Source organism: Eriocheir sinensis, chromosome 52 (assembly GCF_024679095.1).
Source record: "Eriocheir sinensis breed Jianghai 21 chromosome 52, ASM2467909v1, whole genome shotgun sequence".
Taxonomy (NCBI): Eukaryota; Metazoa; Arthropoda; class Malacostraca; order Decapoda; family Varunidae; genus Eriocheir; species Eriocheir sinensis.
Window position 1 is genome coordinate 6,199,209 of NC_066560.1, and position 21,733 is coordinate 6,220,941.

General features: G+C 42.6%; 1 protein-coding gene across 2 annotated transcripts; it reads left to right on the forward strand.

Moving 5' to 3' along the window:
* Positions 1 to 1,743: 1,743 nt before the first annotated feature.
* On the forward strand, positions 1,744 to 21,635 carry LOC126982977 (pseudouridylate synthase 7 homolog). 2 transcript variants are annotated; one of them, XM_050835349.1, is made up of 17 exons: positions 1,744 to 1,911; positions 5,441 to 5,889; positions 6,809 to 6,903; positions 7,093 to 7,677; positions 8,604 to 8,753; positions 9,243 to 9,366; positions 9,573 to 9,651; positions 10,235 to 10,362; positions 11,662 to 11,815; positions 12,073 to 12,270; positions 12,868 to 13,015; positions 13,677 to 13,888; positions 13,967 to 14,122; positions 15,128 to 15,246; positions 17,036 to 17,190; positions 18,195 to 18,295; positions 19,911 to 21,635. In XM_050835349.1, the coding sequence occupies exons 1-17, from the start codon at positions 1,885 to 1,887 to the stop codon at positions 20,529 to 20,531; spliced, it is 3,501 nt and encodes a 1,166-aa protein (XP_050691306.1). In that variant the 5' UTR covers positions 1,744 to 1,884; the 3' UTR covers positions 20,532 to 21,635. The 2 variants fall into 2 exon arrangements, with proteins under 2 accessions (XP_050691306.1, XP_050691305.1); XM_050835348.1 differs by having other exon boundaries at positions 13,677 to 14,122.
* The last annotated feature ends 98 nt before the right edge of the window (positions 21,636 to 21,733 follow it).

Sequence of the window (21,733 nt, forward strand, 5' to 3'; positions counted from 1 at the left end):
TGTCCACCACGCATGCGCACTGGGGAACACATGCAGGAAAACCCACTAATTTGTCTCATTTTGTCCTAGTTTATCCACTTGTGATCTTCGTGATGATTGATATTACCGGCAAGACAACAATACACCACACCAACAGAGCCAAACAAGCAAGAACGGAGAGAATATCAACGCGGGGTAATTCTTTATAAAATGATGGTAAAATCTGCCCTATTCGTCTGTTATAAAGCCTTCTCCGGATTAAAAGTCTTGCTCTGATATTTTTGCCATGTATTGAAGCCGAAACAAGACAAGTAAACGGTAGAGGTGAGTGGAATATAGAAACATTAAGCAAGTTGGACTCTCTTTGCGAGCTATTTTGCGACTGCGAGTTGATTCCTACAATACCGCCATGCCCCAGCGCCTCCTCGTGGATAAAAACTTTGAATTATTCACCAAAACCATTTATCTCAGCCTCTAAAAGGACGTTTGTTACCCAGAATTATGGTATTTAGTTTATTCTTACAGTGTTTAGAGTTTAAAAAGAGGGAGCAGCTATAAGGTGTTTCGTTAGGCCTACGCGTGGCTTTTTCCCACCTCATAAATTTCAATTCTTCACTAAAACCATTTCTCCCCGACGCTGAAATGAATGGAGCCTTCTTTTATTCATGGTATTGTATTTAGCTTAGTAGCATTTGCGTTAGAAAATGAAGTACCGGTATAATGCTCAGATAATGAGGGTCTATATAGCCAGCCTGGTATTTCCTTTCCTCTCCTCGATCTATTCGTTCAAAGTTATGATCATTGGTTTTTAGGTAATCTTCACTGTACTCTGCATGCCTCTTAATATATTGGTATGTCCGGATTGCATATATGTGCCGGGTGGACTTATATATGTAGCTATAGTGTATACTGCCATAGAGCTATATATTTAAATGCGATTACTGCTCTTCATATCTTCTGTTTGGGCTTTTTTCATGGCCTCTTATGTCAAAACTATCATATTTGAAGTTGGCTCGTTCATTTTATAGTTTGTTTTCTGCCTTTTTCGCTCTCTGATGTTCTTTTCCCTTTTCACCCTTTTGGTTTTCCTGTCTGACTTGGTGTTCACTTCTCCGTATTCCTTCTCGACCTCTCCATCATCATTTCCATTTCGCTTTTAATCTTAAATTTTGACTTCCTACAGAGTTAAGAAGAGACTTGTTCTTTAAAATCACTCACCAGCGGCAATAAACACTCATGGAAAGGATCAATGACAGCAGTTTGGTAAGACTGATGAGGAGGAAGTCAAGACCAAAAATAAGAATCGGACACAATATTGACTCGTTCAAGGGCCGCATCAATGAAAGTTGAGAGTAAAGTTTTGTTTTCAAAGGAGATATTCCTTATAAGAGTCCTTCTAACCTGTAGAAAGCGCGAAATTACTTATAGGATTCCTTAAAAGCTGCGGAGAAATGAAAAAGTCCGCAAGGGGAAAAAGCTTATATATTGTCCTCCTTAATCCGTCTTAAATGCTCTTAAATAACTTGATTAAGACCAGAAAGGCTTTTAAATCTTCAGTCTTTGTCATACAGTGTACATCTAAGGCCGGTATAATAGACACTCGCTTAATTCACACATCAACTATATCTAAAGGTCAAAGAGGGGATTAATCGTGTTGTGGTGAATGTTTCTTTAGGTTCACGGTACGGAAAAAAGGTCAAACTACCACTAGGGTCATCAAACTACTCTTGGAAAGGCCCAAAACACATACGAAAGCCTTGTCAGAAATGAGCAGGAGGACGAAGCCGGGGTTGGGCGAGGTTCCGGACGCGTTGTTGACTTGTTCTGGGCGGCGGGCAGTGGCGTGTAGCGTGCTGTCTGCTGTCTGCTGTCTGCTTATCCCAGCCACAACGAGCACCCTGTTGCATGCCGTCCAGCAGTGATACGGAGAAGGTGAGGCGGCCATGCTCTCCCGCCTCATCGTGTGTGTGTGTGCGTGTGTGCTCCCATAAAGCCGCTTCCCTCGTGTGTGTGTGTGTGTGTGTTTGTGTGTGTTTTGCCATAGCTGCCTCCCTCGTGTGTGTGTGTTTGTGTGTGTGTGTGTGAGGGAGGACATACTGGGAAGGTCTCATTATCATCACTATCTACAGTCATTACTATTCACCATTATCATTACCCTCGTCATTAATGGGTCATCATCATCATCATCATCTGCAGCCATTATTAGTTTTTCATTATTATCTTCACCTTCATTTCTGGTTCATCATCATCAGCAGCAGCAATTACTAGTTCATCATCATTATCTTCCTCACCATCATTACTGGTTCATGATCATCATCATCATCTGCAGCCATTATTAGTTCATCAGTATCTTCACCTTCATTTCTGGTTCACTCTCATCATCATCTTCATTCAATACTATTACCCTCAAGACACGGCCTTTCCCATTGTTATTAGGGCATTTATTTCCTTTATAGCCATTTCCTATTTTATGTGTTTTTCTTCCATTTCCTATTTCAAGCCTCCTTTTGTATGAGTGTTTCTTCCATCACTTATTTCAAGCCTACCTATTGCAATTGTATGGGAGGTTAAGTTCTGTATCACTTCCGTCTTGATCATTTTGAGTTTGGAGTTTCACACAATATTTCAAGTTATTAGGTTGATACCATTACCAAATTTTCTTTTTCTCTCTCTCTCTCTTCCTGTTATAATTGATTTGTTGGCAGAATTTTAACTTGGCTGGGTCCAAGAACAATTATATCCAGTCTGGATTTAAAATAACCGACTGAATTTGATAGTTTTTGGTTGACTTGGGTTACTATAAAAATTAACTGTGGTTTGTCATACATTTTATTACTCATGGCTCTCATATCATTATTGGCTCAGTGTACATATGTTTTCATGTTTACTTTATCCGGATGTTAGGTTTGGTTTAGGTAAGAGGAGGTCAAGGGAGGTCAAAGTCCTTCCCCCCCATTTGGAAGAGGTTCGGTTTGTTTAGATTATGATAAGGCTGACATTTTCTATTCTGGTAGATCCTCACATCCTAATCATTACTTATAACTGTTTCTGTTGCTGGATACTCATTTCTGAGACATTAAAAATCTAATCAAGTGACGATAATTTACTATTTAAGCGGCGATGGGTTACTTTTATCTGTTAGGTTAGTGGAGGGTCCTTCAGGTTCAGATTCAGTGTAGTTCGGAGAGATTGCCTTGGAAACGACTCCTCCTTTTCATATTTTGGGGGCTTGGTTTTGCTATCTTTCCTTCACAGTCCTTAAATGTTTTTTCCAGAGTTCTTGAATGAAGTACTGAATTTCCTCTATTATATTTACATTTTTTAATAACAGTTCTCCAAGAAAGTTTTCATTATAAGGTTGCCTGAGCAAATCACATTTATTTATAATTTCTTGATAGAGTTTGCAGTATAAAATAAAATGCTCCACTGGTTCCATTAGTGTAGAGAACATAACATGGCAAAGCACAGGTTTGATGTGGTATCTTGCTCCTATCTTCCCCTATCTTTCTTGTTGGGGCCAAAGTTGCCAAGCTACTAATCTGTCACTAGGTTTGGTGACTCTTAGCATCATGCCGTGCACACTATGCAACAGATGAGTAGCGAAACGTTGTGGAAGTGGAAGTGTTAGGTAAATGTGTTGTTTAGCTTTTCCACTTTTTTTTTTTTTTTTTTTCTTCACATTCTGCCTATGGCACCAGTAGGCTTTCTTTGTGGGGTGTGATGGTTAGCCCCCAGCCTGTTAAGGCACAGGCAAGTGTTTTTAGTGTGCCATCTTGCTTGGCTCATGCTGTCCCCCAGTGCTCATCTTTGATCCTCATTTTAGAGAGTTAATCTAGCGGCCGGATTGATGGGTGGTCTTCAGGACAGCTTGTGGGTAGCCTTAGGCTATTCAGTGGTGACTGGAAAATCCCAGCTTGTTTGTAGCAACGAGTGGGGAGTAAACCTGGGTCCTCCTGGATTCTGTACCCACACGCTAACCACTCAGCCACCACCTCCCCAGCCATACCATATAAACCTTTATGTATTATGGTTAAACTGAAAAAATACCTGCCCTTTAACCATAATATTAAGGCACATATGATTAAAAACTTACCCAATCTAAGAAAACCTTAGGAAAGTATGCCTGTGTCAGCCATGTGTAGGGGACAGTCAGGACATTGGCTGCAGTCTGGGGTGCAGTGGTTAAGTTTGCTAAGGTTATTAAGGTTTGTTTCTTACCACATGTGCCTTCACAATGGGTTAAAAGGGCAGGTATTTTTGCCCTTTTACCCCTTCACTACGGCCGGGCAAAAACAGCGCCCTGCACCGTATCCAAGATTGCCGCGCGCGCCAAATTTCAAATGTCGCTGTTGAATATAACAAGTTTTCAGCCATAAACTCAACATAATCATCATGTATTATATATGAAAACATGCAGAATTAAATGGTGCACATAAAGAAACTCACTACGGCCGGGCCAAAACAGCGCCCTGCGCCATATCCGGGATTGCCGTGCGTGCCAAATTTCAAATGACGCGACTGAATATAACAAGCTTTCAGTAAACTCAACAAAATCATCACGTATTATATATGAAAACATGCAGAATTAAATGGTGCACGTAAAGAAACTCACTACGGCCGGGCGAAAACAGCGCCCCACGCTGTATCCAGGATCGCCGCGCGCGCCAAATTTCAAATGTCGCTATTGAATATAACAAGTTTTCAGCCATAAACTCAACATAATCATCATGTATTATATATGAAAACATGCAGAATTAAATGGTGCACATAAAGAAGCATAAATTAATTGATAATTTTGAGATGTAAGCATAAATATAAAGATAAAATAACTCGTATATTGTCTAAAGCGTGCCAGGACGCAGTATGCACGTCCTCGGATATGGTACGGGGCACGCAAGGACGCAGTATACGCATCCTCATGTTGAAGGGATTAACCATAATATAAAGGCATATAATTTTAGTATTATGAAGTGGTGGAGCTTAACCCCTTCACTGCGGCGACGCCGACGTCAACGTCCGACGGCATCACCGTATGGAAAGTGTTTTAGTCCTCTTCTAAACTTCTTAATCCTCTTACATTTCCTCTTAATCTTCTTCTAAACCTCTTAAGAGGAAATGGAAGAGGAATTTAGAGGAGGATTGAGAGGTTTAGAAGAGGATTAATCCTTTTCCATTTTCTCTTGACCCTTTCCATACTGTGACGCCGACGTCTGCGTCATGGATGGAAAGGGTTAAATATACAGCTTAAAACTGAAGACCTAAAATTATGTACACTCAAACCCTAAAACCCAAAATTTTATACATAACAAAACAGTGCCATGGCTTAGATGACTTTTTTTTTCTTAAGCTGATTCTGTTGCCAAAAAATTAAATATATATTATAGTATAGATAAGAATAAATCATAGGTGGTAGTAAAGACACACTCACCCTGACCAGTGATAATTTGCACCCCTCGCCAAGATGGAGGAAGTGGACACAACAGAGGCCATGCCGCAGGATGAACCGATGAAGGGCGTTGAGTCCACCCCAGCAACGACTGAGGAGGGGGCAACAACTGAGGAGGGAGCAACAACTGAGGAGGGAGCAACGACTGAGGAGGGGGCAACAACTGAGCAGGGGGTCGAGAGCAAGGAGGAGAAGCCGGCCGAGGACCCAACACCCTCAACGCAGACCCCTGAGGAGGAGCAAGCAGAGGAGGTGGCGGGCAATGGTGCTGAGGGTGAAGCAGAAGAGAAGGCGGAGGAGCAAGGAAAGGATAAGTCAGAAGAGCAAGCAAAGGAGGAGCAAGTAAAAGACAAGGCGGAGAAAGGGAAGGAAAGTAAGGAGCCAAAGAGGTCTGTGGAGAAGGAGGTTGGCATCACAGAGTATGCTGGGAACCATGAGGGCTTCTTTGGCATCCTGAAGCAGAGGTAAGCCCAAGTTAGGTTAGGTTAGGGTAGGGTAAGTTAGGGTAGGGTAGGATAAGGGTAGGTTAGGTAAGGTTAGGTTAGGTTAGGGTAGGGTAAGTTAGGGTAGGGTAGGATAAGGGTAGGGTAAATTAGATTAGGTTTGGGTAGGGTAGGGTAGATTAGGTTAGGTTAGGTTAGGTTGAGAGAGGTGAATAGGTCTAACACGAGCCCATCAACTAACATATAGGTTCCTTTATTCCTCAAACCCTTAGGGCCAATTCCACAGTCCTTTGCAATTATTATTATTATTATTATTATTATTATTATTATTATTATTATTATTATTATTATTATTATTATTATTACTATTAGCTTTATTAGCAGTATTCTTAACATCCATGAAAGATCATCAAGGGGAAAAAAATATATGTACGGTAAATATAATTAGACCCAAACAGAGTTCCCTCGACTAGCAAACATGGGTATGAAAAACTAAAGAGGTAGTAAAGAGAAAATAAAAAGAAAAGTAGGACAAAAACAATACCTTATGAGTTAACGGGAGGGTGTTTGTTGACTTTACCTTTAAACCTATTACTGTTAGATTAGGTTTGTTGAGAGGAAAATAAGCCGAACACAAGCCCATCACCTAACATACTCCTTGTCTCCTCATAGCCTCAGGGGCCAGTGCCACAGTTCAGTACAACGCCTTTTAGTTATGATCGAAACTCTACCTTTTTTTATATTTTTCACCAACTCGGAAACCATTGGCAACTTCTAAACTTTTTCTCCATCACTTAAATAACAGATTTCAGATTCTGTGACAATTTAATGCAGTTGATGTTGTTCACCTTTGCAATATTGTTGAGTAAGTTTGGGTAGTATTGATATAGCATTTTATTCTGCTGTGATCTTGAGTTGTCTGAGCAGGCTTTTTCTGCAGGTACTCGGACTTTGTGGTTAACGAGGTGAGCAGCGCAGGTGAGATCGTCTGCATCACCGAGCAGATGGTTCCCCACGAGCCCGAGGAACTGCCGAGTTAGTACAATGATGACTTTTATTTTGTTCGTATATAAGAATGCAGAAAAAATGTTTGTATGGAGTTAGTATGATAATGATTTAGTATATGGTATGATAGTAATTTTTGTTAACATATAGGGGATGCAGGATTAGTTGAATTGAAGGACGCTATTATGATAAAAGACCAACCTCACTTCTTCCCTTCAGCCGAACCCGCTGTGCTTCCCCCCGAGCTCACCCCGGAAAAGATCAAGGAGCTGAACAAACTGGCAGGCGTGAAGGAGCCTCTCAGACTGTCCAAGGTCCCGCCTCCCTCTCTCGGTGCTCAGGGCGGAGACGAGGAAAAGAACGAAGGTAAAACTACAGAATCCTCCGACAAAGGAGAGGAAGGCAAAGAAGACCAAGAAGCACCCATAAAAGAGGAGAAGGAGGCAGAGGGCGAGGATGTGGCAATGGAGGAGGAGAAAGAAAAGGTGAAGGAGGAGAAGGAGGAGGAGGAGGAAGACGCACCTATGGCAGAGGAGGGAGAGAAAGACACTGAAGAAAAAGATATGAAGCAAGAGGCTGAGGAAGAAGACAAAGAGGAGGGGGAATATGAAGACGAAGACGAGGAGGAAGAGGAAGAGGAAGAGGAGGAGCCCATGCAGCAGGGAGAAGAGGAGGAAGAAAAAGCAAAGAAGGGGGATGGAAGTAAGGAGAGTGAGCCACAGGGGGAAGCCAAGGAGAGAAATGAGAAAGGGCAGAAGAAGGAAAATGGAGAGCGTTCGACCCCCAAGGTTCCAGTCACCCAGCGTAAGTACCTACACCCCACTCATGAGGGGAGGGGGGGGGGGGGAAAGGGTCATTCTCTTGGTCAAGCCACTAAAGCACACCCATTTTCTATATTTTTTGGGGGGGAGTTATTCTATTTCTCGTAAGTACACTCATTTTCTAGTTCTTTTGTGGGGGGAGTTAATTTCTGGTAAGGCACACTCATTTTCCATCACTATATTTTGTTGGGGGGTTATTATGTTGGTAAAGCATGCCCATTTTCTATATATTTTTTTTGGGGGCGGTTATTCTATTTCTCGTAAGTACACTCATTTTCTATTTCTTTTGTGGGGGGAGTTAATTTCTGGTAAGGCACACTCATTTTCCATCACTATATTCTGTGGGGGTGTTATTATGTTGGTAAAGCACATACATTTCCAATCTTTTTCTTATGGGGTGATTGTACTGTTGGTAAGGGACACCCATTTTCCATCTCTTTTGAAGGGGGGGTTGTACATTATGAGGTGAAGGACACTCATTATTTATTTCTATCTCATGGGGGGGGGGGGATTGTTCTATTAGTAAAGCACACCCATTTTCTATCTATCTCTTCTGTGGGGGGGAATTGTTCTGTTTGTAAAGTCCACCCACGTAATGTAAAAAAGTAAGAAAATACGCAGACACACTTCATGGATCTCGACAAATGGATACTTGGGTTTAGAGTTGGGAGTAATGAATGTAATAAGCCAACCCTCACCTGCCCCATACCTCCCCCATGCCTCCTGTAGGTCCCAATGCTCAATGGATCTCGACAAACGGATACTTGGGTTTAGAGTTTGGGGGAGTGATTCTTGGGGCATTCAATTCTTGGTGCCGTAACAAAGGGTCATATGGCACTGAATAGAGCTGGGAGTTATGAGTGTAAGAAGCTAACCGTCCCCTCCCCCCCACCCCGATGCCTCCCGTAGGTCCCAATGAGGTGCTGATCAACGTGGACAACACAGACAAGGAGGGACGCACGGCCATCCACCGGGCGGTCAAGGCCAGGTACCGCAACATGGACAGTGTGTTCAGGGAGTTCAACGGCAGCAGGTTCATCGTTGTCCGCAAGAAGAAAGGTTAGACAGTGCTCCATGTTACAGTGAACCCTCCCTCTTATGGACCTTGGTTTAATGAATTTCAGCTTTATTGAACTTTTTGGGTCTGGAATATACTGAATGAATTTGGTAAGTGCAGGGTTTGGTGTGGTGGTGAGCTGGTTGAATATGTACATTTACCTTGATTGACGGTGGTGTAAACAAAGCCAATCTGTCAGTCCAGCTTTGTCTGCTCGACTATAAACACTTCTGCTCTCGTCCTTTCATACCTCACCTTTCATCTCTTACCGTAAACAAATTTTGTCATATATGAAAATGGTCAGAAATAGCAAAAGTTTGTCATATTTGAAAAGCTTTGGTCCCTCGAATATAACAGATATTTGTATATAACGTCAACCCCATCCCCCCAATAAAAGTTAAAGTGAGGGTTTACTGGATGTACTGTATGTAGGTAATAAGAAAGATAGTAAAATGAGTACAGTATATTTGATGAATTCATCTCATCCTCAGCAGCCAATGCCATGCGTCGGGACACAACCACGTGGCCCAAGGCGCAGATGTACACCACCTTTGTGCTCTACAAGGAGAACATTGACACCATGGAGGCCATCAACCACCTGGCATGGAAGATCAGGTCAGGCCAACACCTTACAGTGCTGTCCACTTCAAGTACTTGGGCTTAATAATTGTTCACCAGCATTTATAGATATACCATAAATTTCTTTCCTTTATTTGTGCTGAAGCATCAATAAGCTTTTTTGTTTCATCTTGTTATCACCTGTTATCACTTAGTTTCTATGTATATTGATGGTTGTGGTGACACTGAACTTCGTGTTGCAGAGTGAAGCCCAACAACTTTGGCTATGCAGGCACCAAGGACAAGCGAGCCAAGACGAGCCAGCTGGTGTCTGTGAGCCAGGTAAGTCCAGTCAGCCTCAGTCCACTCGTGTGACTGGTGTTGACAGTGATCTGTACTTATGGATTGATTGGGTGCTATGAAATATATATGTGGTTGGGAAGTAGGCCAGGTTGTGTGTGGTGATCGTGTGGTGTGATGTTGGATATGGCAGGCATTTTGGATGTGGTAATTTTATGCATTGTGATGTTAGGTCAGGAAGAAGGCATGTGTCAGAACCATAGAATAGAAGAGTTTGGCCATCCTCATCACAGCTGCCATGTTGTTACCAAAAGTGCCTTGTGATACTCAAATTGAAGCTGATGCAGAAGTGTTTTAAGTTGAAATTTTTGGGCAAGGTGGACTAGTAATGGCTGATGGTAATGATGACATGGGGTTGTTGGGGGCACATGGGCAGTACCTAAAATTGTGTTGACCATCTAAATCCTACGACTTTACAAACATGAGGATTGAGGACAACTTTCAATGCTAGTAATACTGTGATAATGTTGGCGGCCCTGTGGAGCGCTGCTACGGCGGCGGACCGGGGCTTGAAACCTCATCAACGCACGCATCAACGCACATGTTTTTTCTTTTTCCGCTTCAGGTTCCTCCCAACAGGCTCTGGAACGCCACCAAGTACAACAAACTCATCCAGCTGGGCAACTTCCGCTTCCGCCCGACGCCGCAAAAGTTGGGGCAGCTGCGGGGCAACCACTTCAGGATTGTGCTGAGGTGAGGGCCTTGACGCTGCCGCACCCACTCAGCTCTCTGGCAGGATGGGTTCTCTCTCTCTCTCACTCGCTCACCCGCTCAGCATCTGTCTCTGTGTCTCTGTCTGTATCTGTCTCTGTTTTCCTTGTTTCCTTCCATCTCCATTTTTAGCTTTCTTTGTTTTCTTTCTTCCTGATTTTATTTACTAGCAGAATGGGTTCTCTCTCTCTGTCTGTATCTGTTTTTGTCTTCTTTCTCTTAATTTCTTTTTAGTGTCAGGATAGGTTCTGTCTTTCTGTCTTTGTCTGTGTATGTCTTTGTTTTCTTTCTTATTTTTCTAGCAGAAGGATTGGTTCTCGCTCCCTCTCTTTTTCTCTTTCTGTGACTCTATGTCTGTTTTACTTCTCTCGTTGATTATTTAACGTTAGAATGGGCTCACTATCTCTATCTGTATCTATTTCTCTGAGATTTTTTTTTACTTTATCTTGTGTGGACATTTGCTGCAAAGCCCATGAATGTTCTCTGCCACATCTCAAGTGATAAACAAAACCAGAAAGTGAAAAACAGTTCATGTGGGTCAGTCAATGTTGGTGTTAGGGGTTGAAAATTATTGTTAGAGTCAGAGAATTGGTTTTCTTTCTCCACATCCACAACTTCAGTAATTTCTATCTGTATCAAAGTTTCCAGTCTTTTATAATCCTTGTCTAGCTGAGGAATATAATTGCATATGACGAAGAATCAGAAAGTTGAAGTATGATGTCAGTCTTCCATAATTCAAGTGCAGCAGCAGCTTTGTGTCTGTTTTCAAAGGTTTTAGCATATGAAATTTTAATGATAACTCAATTTTATTATCTTCAAGTAGTGCCTTAATATCTCCATAGGCATCAAAACTAGTTGCTGTTATCCTAAAAGTATTAAAAGTATCTAAAGAAATGATGAAGAATAAAGTGCAATGTTCAGTATTGGATATGAAGGTTAACCCGGTAGCAGTGACGGGCCAAATTTGTGCCATGATATAAACCCCCAAATAGATGATACATAATCTGATCACAAGTGCTTTGTTTGATATATATTATGAAATGGTTTGTGTGAGGGGTGATTTTTTCTCAGTTTTCTCACTTGGAGGGACCATTAAGAAACATGATCCTCGATGCTACCAGGTTAAAACTTATTATTACTAGTTGGAGTAGTGGTAGGGTTGAACTTGCTTGTGCACAATAAATAATCACTTCAACATTTAGAATGCTAAGTAATGCCAACTCAGAAGTCCTCAACAAATTTTGCATGAAGTCACAAGAACCATTCCTTTATGTCTGACAGGGAGGTGAAGGGGACAGATGAAGTGATCAACTCTGCCATCGAATCCCTCAAGACCCACGGCTTTATCAACTACTACGGCACTCAGAGGTTTGGCAGCACCAGCATCCCCACGCACAACATTGGCAAGGAGCTGCTCAAGAGTAATTGGCAGCAGGTGAGGAGGTTTGGGGATGCAGGAAAAAAGAGAGAGGGAGCTTCATATATCAAGGTGTATCATACAGCAACACACACAACATACGGAGGAAAGATAGTTAGGTGATGAAGGAAGAGAGGGAGGGAGCTTCTTATTCCAAGGTGTAAATATCATACAGCAACGACTCACATCAGGGCAGAAAATTAAAAAGTATCTCTTACTCTCCCTATCCTTTACTACATTTACAGCTACCTTTACTAACCTCTCTCCCCCAACAGGCCATCAACCTCATCCTAACACCTCGGGCAAACGACATACGTGAGCTGAACCGCTGCCGCACAACCTGGAAGAAGACTGGAGATGCCGAGATGGCCCTGCGAGCACTGCCGAAGGGTTGGGAGTCATCGGTGGAGGCCCAGCTTCTTACGGGTCTTGTGCAACTCAACCAGAACGATCTCGTGGGGGCTCTGGCCAGGGTAGGTGGATGCGGGTTCTTTGGGGGTCGGGGGAGACAAGGGTTCTTTCAATTTTCCTTCTATGGGGGTGGAGACATGTTTTTCCAATTTTTCTTCATAGTCGGTGAGAGAGACACTGGTTCTTCTAGCTTTTTTAATGTAATCCTGTTTTGTTGTAGGTATTTTCCTCGGCCCCCTTTCAGAAACCTCTTGTCAGTATACTAAGAGCTGTTTGCCTCCCACTGTTTGGTATTTGGTTTATTTGTGAAGAAAGTTGACTAGTGAGTGTGGGTGTGTTGGGGGTGGTATAGATTGGTGTGGTATGAGTAGGGTGAACTGTGGGTGGTGTAGACTAGTGGAGTGTGGGTAGTGGGGTGAGTGGGGCAGACTGAGGGTGGTGTAGATTGTGTGGTGTGTGGTGTAGAGTGGTGTGGTGTGAATTGGGTGGACTATGGGTGGTGTAGCTGGTGTGATGTGCTGATATTGGTTTAGACTGGTGTGGCTTGTGGTGTATTTGCCTAGTTGTATATATTTACCTAGTTGTGTATCCTGTGTTCTGTGTGTTGCTCCCTGGATGTAAGCGTTCTCTTTCATCACACTTCACAACCTCCCCCACAGATCCCTCGCAACACCCGCCTCCTGTACCTGCATGCCTACCAGAGCTACCTGTGGAACATCGTAGCCTCGCGCCGCCTCCAGAAGTATGGACTCAAGGTGCTGCCGGGGGACATTGTGCGCCTCAAGGACCAGGCCAAGGTGGAGGAAGGTAAGGCGGGCCAGGTGTCTGTATTTTCGGTTAAAGAGAAAAAAAACAAAAACAGATGAGATGGTAGAACTTAGTAGAAAATTATGTGTAAATGTGTAGGAGCAGCGAGTAGCGGGCTTTTTTTTATTGTTTCCTTTTTTTGTGCCCTTGAGCTGTCTCCTTTGTTGTAAAAAAGAAAATGTTGTTATCCCTTTCTTGCCAAGGCTCTGATGAGAAATGGGACTAATGATACAGTAGACACTATTTGTTTATGCAAGTCAGGTACCTAAAAAAATTGTGCTAAATGGAGGTGTAATTTCAGTGGAGTTTATCGATTTGGGACTGGCAGGACTTTGGTGTGTGTGTGTGTGTTTGATGGAGTCAGCTCAAGAACATGTCATAAGGAAATCCTGAAAAAGAAATGTGCTGAATGGAGGGTCTGCTGTAATAGTGAATAATATAATGTAAAAAATTGTAATGATGTAACATGTCAAAGTTATTTTTACTGTGGCACACCATCACCAGTTCTATACCTTTTTAATTTTTCGTCTTGAAGCTAGAATTTAGTAGAAAATGACGTGTAAATGTTCTATTATCACTTTCTTTCCAAGGCTACACAAGTTTATGCCTGTAATTGAACAACAAATAATGAATGAACATCCATGTCTCTTTTCTTCCCCAGAACTACCTGTAACGACGCCATTTGACTCCAAAGGCGCCAACAGTGGGGAAGGGGAGAAGGTTGGCACTCACTGGTGGAACGAGGAGGTGACCAAAGCTGTAAAGGAGAAGAAGGAAGCCTATGCCCTCAAGATGCAGACGGAGGGCCTGACTGAGGAGGAGAAGGAGGAGCGGCAGAAGAGATACCAGGAGGCCAAGCAGAAAGCCAAGAAGGTAGTACGGGAGAGCAAGCGCCGGTCCGAGGAGGAGCTCAAGAAATACTGGGCTAAACTCGAGACACTCCCTCCGCAGGCACTAGAAGACGAGAGCAACGATGGAGTCGGCTCGGACACAGAAAACGTCGAAGGGGAAGGGAAGCCAGAGATAGAAGGAGAGGAGACACCCAAGAAGGCCTCCAACCTCCATTTCTTGACGGAGGAGGAGGCCGAGGAGACAGACATTTGTGAGGTAGGTTCATTGTCATGGGGAAGAGTTATGGGGAGCTTAATGTAATCCTGTTTAGTTGAAGGTGTTTTCCTCGGCAGACATTTGTGAGGTTGGTTCATTGTCATGGGGAAGAGTTATGCGGAGTTTAATGTAATCCTGTTTTGTTGAAGGTGTTTTCCTCAGCCCCCTTTTAGAAGCCTTGTGTGCCTCCCACTGTTTGGTATCTTGGGGTTATGACTGTGAGGCTTATAGTGTAAAAGAGGTGACCTGTCGCTTGTATAGTTTTGACCTAATCGTGTTTTGAAGCGATTACTAGACTCTACACTCTCCACACCAGCTGAGTTTGACAGAAGAATGCAGCTTTGGGCCTACGAATCACCCACTTTAAGGTTGTTTTTCCCTTAACTTGCTTCACCACATAATGCAGCAAGAATTCAGCCGCCAGATGCCACAAAAAACAGAATATCCCCTCAATTGTAGAAAAAAAAAAGTGAAAATTCTACACTCATTTTGTTGCCCTTGAACCGTCTCCTTTTGTTGTAAAAAAATAAAATCATTTGGTCTCCCCATTTACACTAAACGTCTCATAAGGACATTGATTTACCGTATAGTAGGTGGGAATAACATTTATACTCATGTAAAAATCATTCCCTCAAGACCGTGACATTTTTGGATACAGGAATATATTTATGCCAAAGAAAAATTTTGTACATGTAAAATTCAACCCTTTCAAATTTGACCTTAAGAATTTGGTAAAAGAACATGTTACTTTTCCATTAGTATATTTAAATATTTATGGATTATTATTAAGATTTTGAATGGCATAAACCAGGACCATTGAGTGACCAGTGGGCTTTTATGTTTCCTCTCTGTTTATTCCTTTTCCTTTTTCTTTTTCTTTTTTCTATCTTTTTCCTTTAATCTTTTTTTTCTTCCTTTTTTTTGCCCTTGAGATATCTCCTTTCCTTAATAATAAATAAATAAATAAGTAAAGAATAATGGGTATCTTAATGCCCGGTGGTGTAGGTGCTGCTGCCTCTGCCGGGGTACAATGTCGAGTACCCCAAGAACGAGATGAGGGATTGGTACGAGGAGCTGCTTCAAGCCGACGGACTCTCCTTCGACTCCCTCAAGCACCGCGTCAAGTGAGTGTCCCGTCACCTCTCATTAGGACAAATTAACCTCCACTTGCAAGGCTGAACCCCTCCGCTGAGATTGGCATGGATTTCACCTTCACTGGTAGCCTGGTAACATGTACTCTCAGGTCTTTCTCTGCCTCTGTGGTGGATAGTGGAGTGTTTCCCATGTGGTATTGGTGTGCTGGATTTCCTCTCCCAAGGTACATGACATTACATTTTTCTTCACTGAATTGTAGCAGCCACTTTTTGTTCCATTCCTGTAGCTTGGTGATGTCTTCTTGTAGGATATCCGCATCCAAGGGGTTAAATGAGTGTACTGCATAGTGTGGTAGTCTAAGTCCTTATTTATTAAGAGTATGCCTATCATGAACTTCACATCATTTATTTTTTGTCATAATATCCAAGAAGTTTTTAATAGAGGGTTGGGTCAAGACTTGGAATTACATGGCTTTAAATCAGTATATTGCATAGTTTGGTAGTCCATAGTAAGAGGAAGCATATTGTGAACTATCCACCTCTCTTTCCTCATTTATAGTCCTCCAAATCTAGCTATCATTGTATTCTTCTTTTTCTTCTTTCCTCATTTATAGTCCTCCAAATCTAGCTATCATTGTATTCTTCTTTTTCTTCTTTCCTCATTTATAGTCCTCCAAATCTAGCTATTACTGTATTCTTCTTCCTCTTTTTCTTCTCTTTTCACGTCCTTATTTTCCTGTATGGGGTAGGACGGCCTATGAGTCTCTCCCAATGTATTATTATTTTATACTATTGTTCAAGGCTCACTTATTCCTCCTCACCAACTTCCCATCTCAACCTGTCACTCGGCCTTTCTATCACATTCTTCATTATTGTAGTTATATATGCCTTTTCCTTTCCTTGTAATGCTTGGTGGTGTCCTGCAGGTAAAGAACTAACTATTACTGTCTTATCATCCATTATCATTTTGTCACATCCTCTATTAGTAAAGTTATATATATTTCTTCCCTTCCTAGTAGTGCCTGATGGTAAAAAACTAGCCATTACTGTATTTTCTTCCCTCATTCATGGCTCACTTGTACTACCTCTCAAACTTTCCATCTCAACCTCTCACCCAGCCGTTCCATACCATCCTCCATTAGTAAAGTTACATATATTTTTTCCCTTCCTAGTAGTGCCTAATGGTAAGAAGCTAGCCATTACTGTATTTTCTTCCCTCATTCATGGCTCACTTGTACTACCTCTCAAACTTTCCATCTCAACCTCTCACCCAGCCGTTCCATACCATCCTCCATTAGTAAAGTTACATATATTTTTTCCCTTCCTAGTAATGCCTAATGGTAAAAAACTAGCCAATACTGTATTTTCTTCCCTCATTCATGGCTCACTTGTACTACCTCTCAAAATTTCCATCTCAACCTCTCATCCAGCCGTTCCATACCATCCTCCATTAGTAAAGTTACATATAGTTTTTCCCTTCCTAGTAATGCCTAATGGTAAAAAACTAGCCATTACTGTATTTTCTTCCCTCATTCATGGCTCACTTGTACTACCTCTCAAACTTTCCATCTCAACCTCTCACCCAGCTGTTCCATACCATCCTCCATTAGTAAAGTTACATATATTTTTTCTCTTCCTAGTAATGCCTAATGGTAAAAAACTAGCCATTACTGTATTTTCTTCCCTCATTCATGGCTCACTTGTACTATCTCTCAAACTTTCCATCTCAACCTCTCACCCAGCCGTTCTATACCATCCTCCATTAGTAAAGTTATGTATGTCCTTAACCTCTTGTGTAATGCCTGATGGTGCCCTGCAGGTCGTATGCCGTGGGTGGGGTGTACAGGCGGCTCCTGGTGCGGCCCAACAACTTTTCCGGTACCGTCTGTTACTACGATGACCCACACAAACCACTCATCCAGTCAGATTTGGACAAGCTGAGAAATATTGACATCAGCAGCAACATACTCAAAGGTAACTGCTTATTATTGCTGTCTGACTCACCCAGACCACTATTTTGTATAAACTGTTCCCTAATCTCCTTGTTCTTGTTCGTAATCTTGTTTCTTCTTCTCTTATCCTAACCTTGACTTCCCATTATTGTTTGGAGGGTAATTACAGTTGATATTTTAGTTTATATGTATTTGCATCTTAAATGACCCTCTCAGACTTCATTTTCTTCATTATTCGTCTGGAAAGTTGTGTGAAAAGTTGAAATGTTTTATGAAATATGAATAGCGAAAAGTTTGTTGTGTTCTGTCAAATATACGAGGCTCATGAAAGTAGTGTGGAAACAAAGGCAGTGTTTAAAAGTGTTCTATTAAGTATTCAAGACCAATTTAAGTAGTATGGAAACAAAGGCAATGTATATAAGTATTTTGTCAAGTCTACAAGTTTCATTTAGTAGTGTGGAATCAAAGGCAGTGTTTAAAAGTGTTCTATTAAGTATTCAAGGCCAATTTAAGTAGTATGGAAACAAAGGCAATGTATATAAGTATTTTGTCAAGTCTACAAGTTTCATTTAGTAGTGTGGAATCAAAGGCAGTGTTTAAAAGTGTTTTCTCAAGTCTACAAGGTTAATTAAGGTTTGGGAACAAGGACAGTGTTTAACCTTTAGACGGCAGCAGTATTTGAAGAGTAGCTTTTTTTATTTATTTATTTTTTTATTTTATTTTAGAGGAGAGGGGAAGAAGAGGGTTGTAGAGGAAGGGATAGTGCACCCAAAATGAATAGTCTCTATATAGTCACTGCCGACCTTAGGACCGTACCATAAATATAGTTACGCCTCATAATGGATGTTTTAACTATCATCGATATATAGATTCTACCACAGTCTGGAAGTGTTCTTATATTTCTGCAATCCAAAACTGACTGACTGAATTTTGGACCGTCCATATATAGTTCCACTGCTGTCTGATGGTTAAAAGTGCTCTGTGTAATGTGGAAATGAAAGAAATAACATAACTTCGCCCCACCAGATGGCCCGCACAAGGCAGTGATCCTGGAGATGACTCTGCCGGCGTCTTCCTATGCTACCGTGGCCCTCCGGGAGCTGCTCAAGATGGAGACGTCCTCACAGGTGTGTTGCTTGCAGGGCTGACTCAGGGAGTGGAAGGCTGAAAGTGTTATGAATTTCGATACATAATAATGACAATATTCATGTCTTGCTTCTCCCTATCACATTCATCTCTTGAGTCTGCCAGTGAAAAAATTTAGGTGTTCCAAAAGAGAATGCACGTAGAAAAATGTTTTATTAACCCCTAAAGGGCCGGAGGCGGCTATAGCCGCTTTTCCACGGAAGGGCCGGGGGCGGTTATAGCCGCTTTGCTTTTTTCGCGCTAAATTTATTTACTTTTCGGTAATTTTCGATGACCATTCGTTGGCAACACTGCCAGAGATATGTTTAGGCTACTGCTTCAGAATCTTGCCCGCTCTCACGATGGACAGGCGTACTGACACGGATTCTGACGCGTCCGATTTCCTGCCAGACCCTGCCGAGCCCAGCAGAGCAACACGAGAATGAGAAGAGTATGCTACAATGACTCCCAAACCACACATCACAAGACTGTGTTACATAGAGAAAGCTTAGAGTATTGACTATATATAAGAATTAGAGCATGGGGGCATCCGTTTTCATTACGCACTAGTCAAGGCCACACAAGCGAAACGAACGCAGAGCGGGCAAGAGCCTCGCTAACTCCAAAAGTCTCTCCTCTTCAACTCAATATTTCTCCAAAACCACAGCACATAGAAACGTTTTCATGCAATAATTAAAAAGAAGAAGAGTTGATGATGACTATGACGACAAAGTAATTTGTTATTGCATTGTAGTTCAGCAGAATCAAGTGTGTGAATATAGGCTATTTTCGGTGTTTGGTGCTGAGGTGCCGGTCCTGTGGATGTTGTAGATGACCACCCAAGCCGGCCCTTTAGGGGTTAACCCGGTAGTAGCGGGGATCATGTTTCTTAATGGTCCCTCCAAGCGAGAAAAATGAGAAAAAGATCACCCCTCACATAAACCATATCATAACGTATATCAAAGCATTTGTGATCAGATTATGTATCATCTATTTTGGGGGTTGAAATCATGGCACAAATTTGGCCCGTCACTGCTACTGGGTTAAATGAGTATTAGTGGAAGTCTTTAGATATTTATGGAGGGAGAAAGGTGCATGATCAAAGAGTGTACAAGCTGCTAGAGGTTAAGATTCAGGGTATAGACTCCTTCACCTGCTTCTGCTTGGACCACTTCAGTCTGGTGATGATGTCCTTCTCGGCCTCTCATTCTGCCTTTGATGATAGTAACGGATATATAACATGCATATTTGATTATATATTCACATTCGTTTACTCCCTTTGTGTTTAGGAAGGAACCTGAAACTCGGTCCATTCTTAGGCTAGCATCTTATATGGCTTCCCATCTCACCTTTGATAATAGCAACAAATATATAATGTGCATATTTGGCTATGTATATATTTGCATTAGTTCACTCCTTCCATCTTCACAGAGAAACCAACAACTCAGCCAACTCTTTAAACTTAGTCATGGTGTTGTTAGTGGCTCCCCAACCTGCCTCTGATGATAGTAACAAATATGATGTGCATATATATTTGACTGTATATTTGCATTTGTTTACGCCATGTTTGTGAAGGAACCTACAACTCATTACACCCTTTCCTTCTCTCCTTGACAGTTCCAGGCAACCCTCAACTCCGAAGAACACCTGACCAACCGGATGAAGGACTTGAACGCCTGGCGAGGGGGAGGAGGAGGAGGAGGAGGAGGAGGGGGGCGACGGGGTGGCAAGAAGGAGGTTGGCACGTGGAGGGTCCAGAGCCACCCGAACCAAGGCCAGGGGTACCGCGGGGGCTGGCGGGGGCATGGTGATGGGGGATTCTGGCATGGGCAGGGCAGGGGTGGGAGGGGCGGCTACCAAGGCCAGGGGAGGGGTGGCGGAGGTGGGGGGTATCAAGGACAAGGGAGGGGTGGGGGAGGTGGGTATCAGGGGCAGGGGAGGAGTGGGGGTGGAGGATACCATGGCCAGGGAAGGGGTGGTGGAGGAGGGTACCAGGGCCAGGGGAGGGGTGGTGGTGGTGGTGGTGGGTATGGAGGGGGGTACAGGGGGGAGCGTGACTATGGGTGGGGTGGCGGCAGCGGAGGTGGTGGTGGAGGTGGAGGCGGAGGTGGAGGCGGAGGCGGAGGTGGAGGTGGAGGTGGAGGAGGAGGAGGAGGAGGAGGAGGCTGGAGGGGGCGAGGGAACAAGAGGCCGAGGAGGGGAGGGGAGAAGTGGAACGTGAAGAGGGGAAGGTTCTGATTGGCTGCTTTTGTGTGGCCGTAGCGCTGCCGTCGGCCGTCTCGCTGCAGGGGACGGGGTCATTGGATCACTGGTTGGGGAGGCAAACCAGTCGTCTTATTCCACATTTTATTCTGAATACAGTTATGTTTATAGAGTGGAAATATTCTCCTCTTACAGTAGTGCTGAGTTTCTGGACAGGGAGTGCGGGCAGGCGTAAAATACATGCACACACACACACACACACACACACACATGCGTCACACACACACACACATCATTTTATTAATTATGTGTAAGATAAAGTAAAGTGGGGAGCATATACTAAGTTGCGTGTAGTCAGCACTCATCTCCGTATCTTTGTCCTTTGAGCCTGTGGTGAGTAAGAACTTATTACTCAGGAACAAAGAGCAGTTGTGACAACTGGGTTACCTTAGTTTACCTTCTCCAGGTTTCCCAAGGCTCCCATTTATTGACCAACCCCCTAGGGAGGATTAAGAGCTGAGGGCTGTGTTGACTGCCCTGGCCAGGATCGATCCCAGGCCCACAGATTTGTAAGTAGGTGTGCTAACCACTACACCACGAGACACCTGTGAATTATTGTGGCATTAGTAAATACACACACAAAAAAATAGCCTTTTTCAAATTCAATCATGTTAGCACTTCGTATAATGTGTATACTATTTCAAAGCATTGCTATGTATAACTGTACAATTGCACATTACCCTGTCTGGTTTTGAGGAATGTCTGACCAAGCAGGTTACTGAGACATGTAAAGTATGGATGAACTAATGATGAAATGTTTCATCTGAATAAGTTTTTTGTGAAACAGTGTTGGCAACCAAGAATGAACACAAGGTTCTGTTGAGTAGGCAACATGAGGTTGGTCTGGTTTTCCTGCACCAAGAAGTGAAGGATCAAGATGGTCATTTGGTGTCTTTTTTTTACTTAATTTTTTACTATAATCCAAGTAGAACATATTCTGAGTTTATGGTGTTATTCACACATCAGTGTCTTTTGTGTTTTTGTCACTGATTATATCCATGAAGCATTTGTTGTTTATGGATACAAGTAGGATCTAATATAAAAAAAATAATACTTTGTCAATTAAAGATAGTGTATATATTTTAATTTTCATTTATTCCTTATCACAGCCATTTCAACATGATGGAAAGGACATTGGGTAAGCTTTGCCCTGAAGATTCACAAGGTACAAGTTTTCT

Excerpts from the sequence above, each read along its gene's own strand:
- LOC126982977 (XM_050835348.1), top strand. The coding sequence starts at position 1,885 with ATGCCGTCCAGCAGTGATACGGAGAAG. Across the intron at positions 9,652-10,234 it reads AGCTGGTGTCTGTGAGCCAG|GTTCCTCCCAACAGGCTCTG; the intron begins GTAAGTCCAGTC and ends TTTCCGCTTCAG. Across the intron at positions 11,816-12,072 it reads TCAAGAGTAATTGGCAGCAG|GCCATCAACCTCATCCTAAC; the intron begins GTGAGGAGGTTT and ends CTCCCCCAACAG.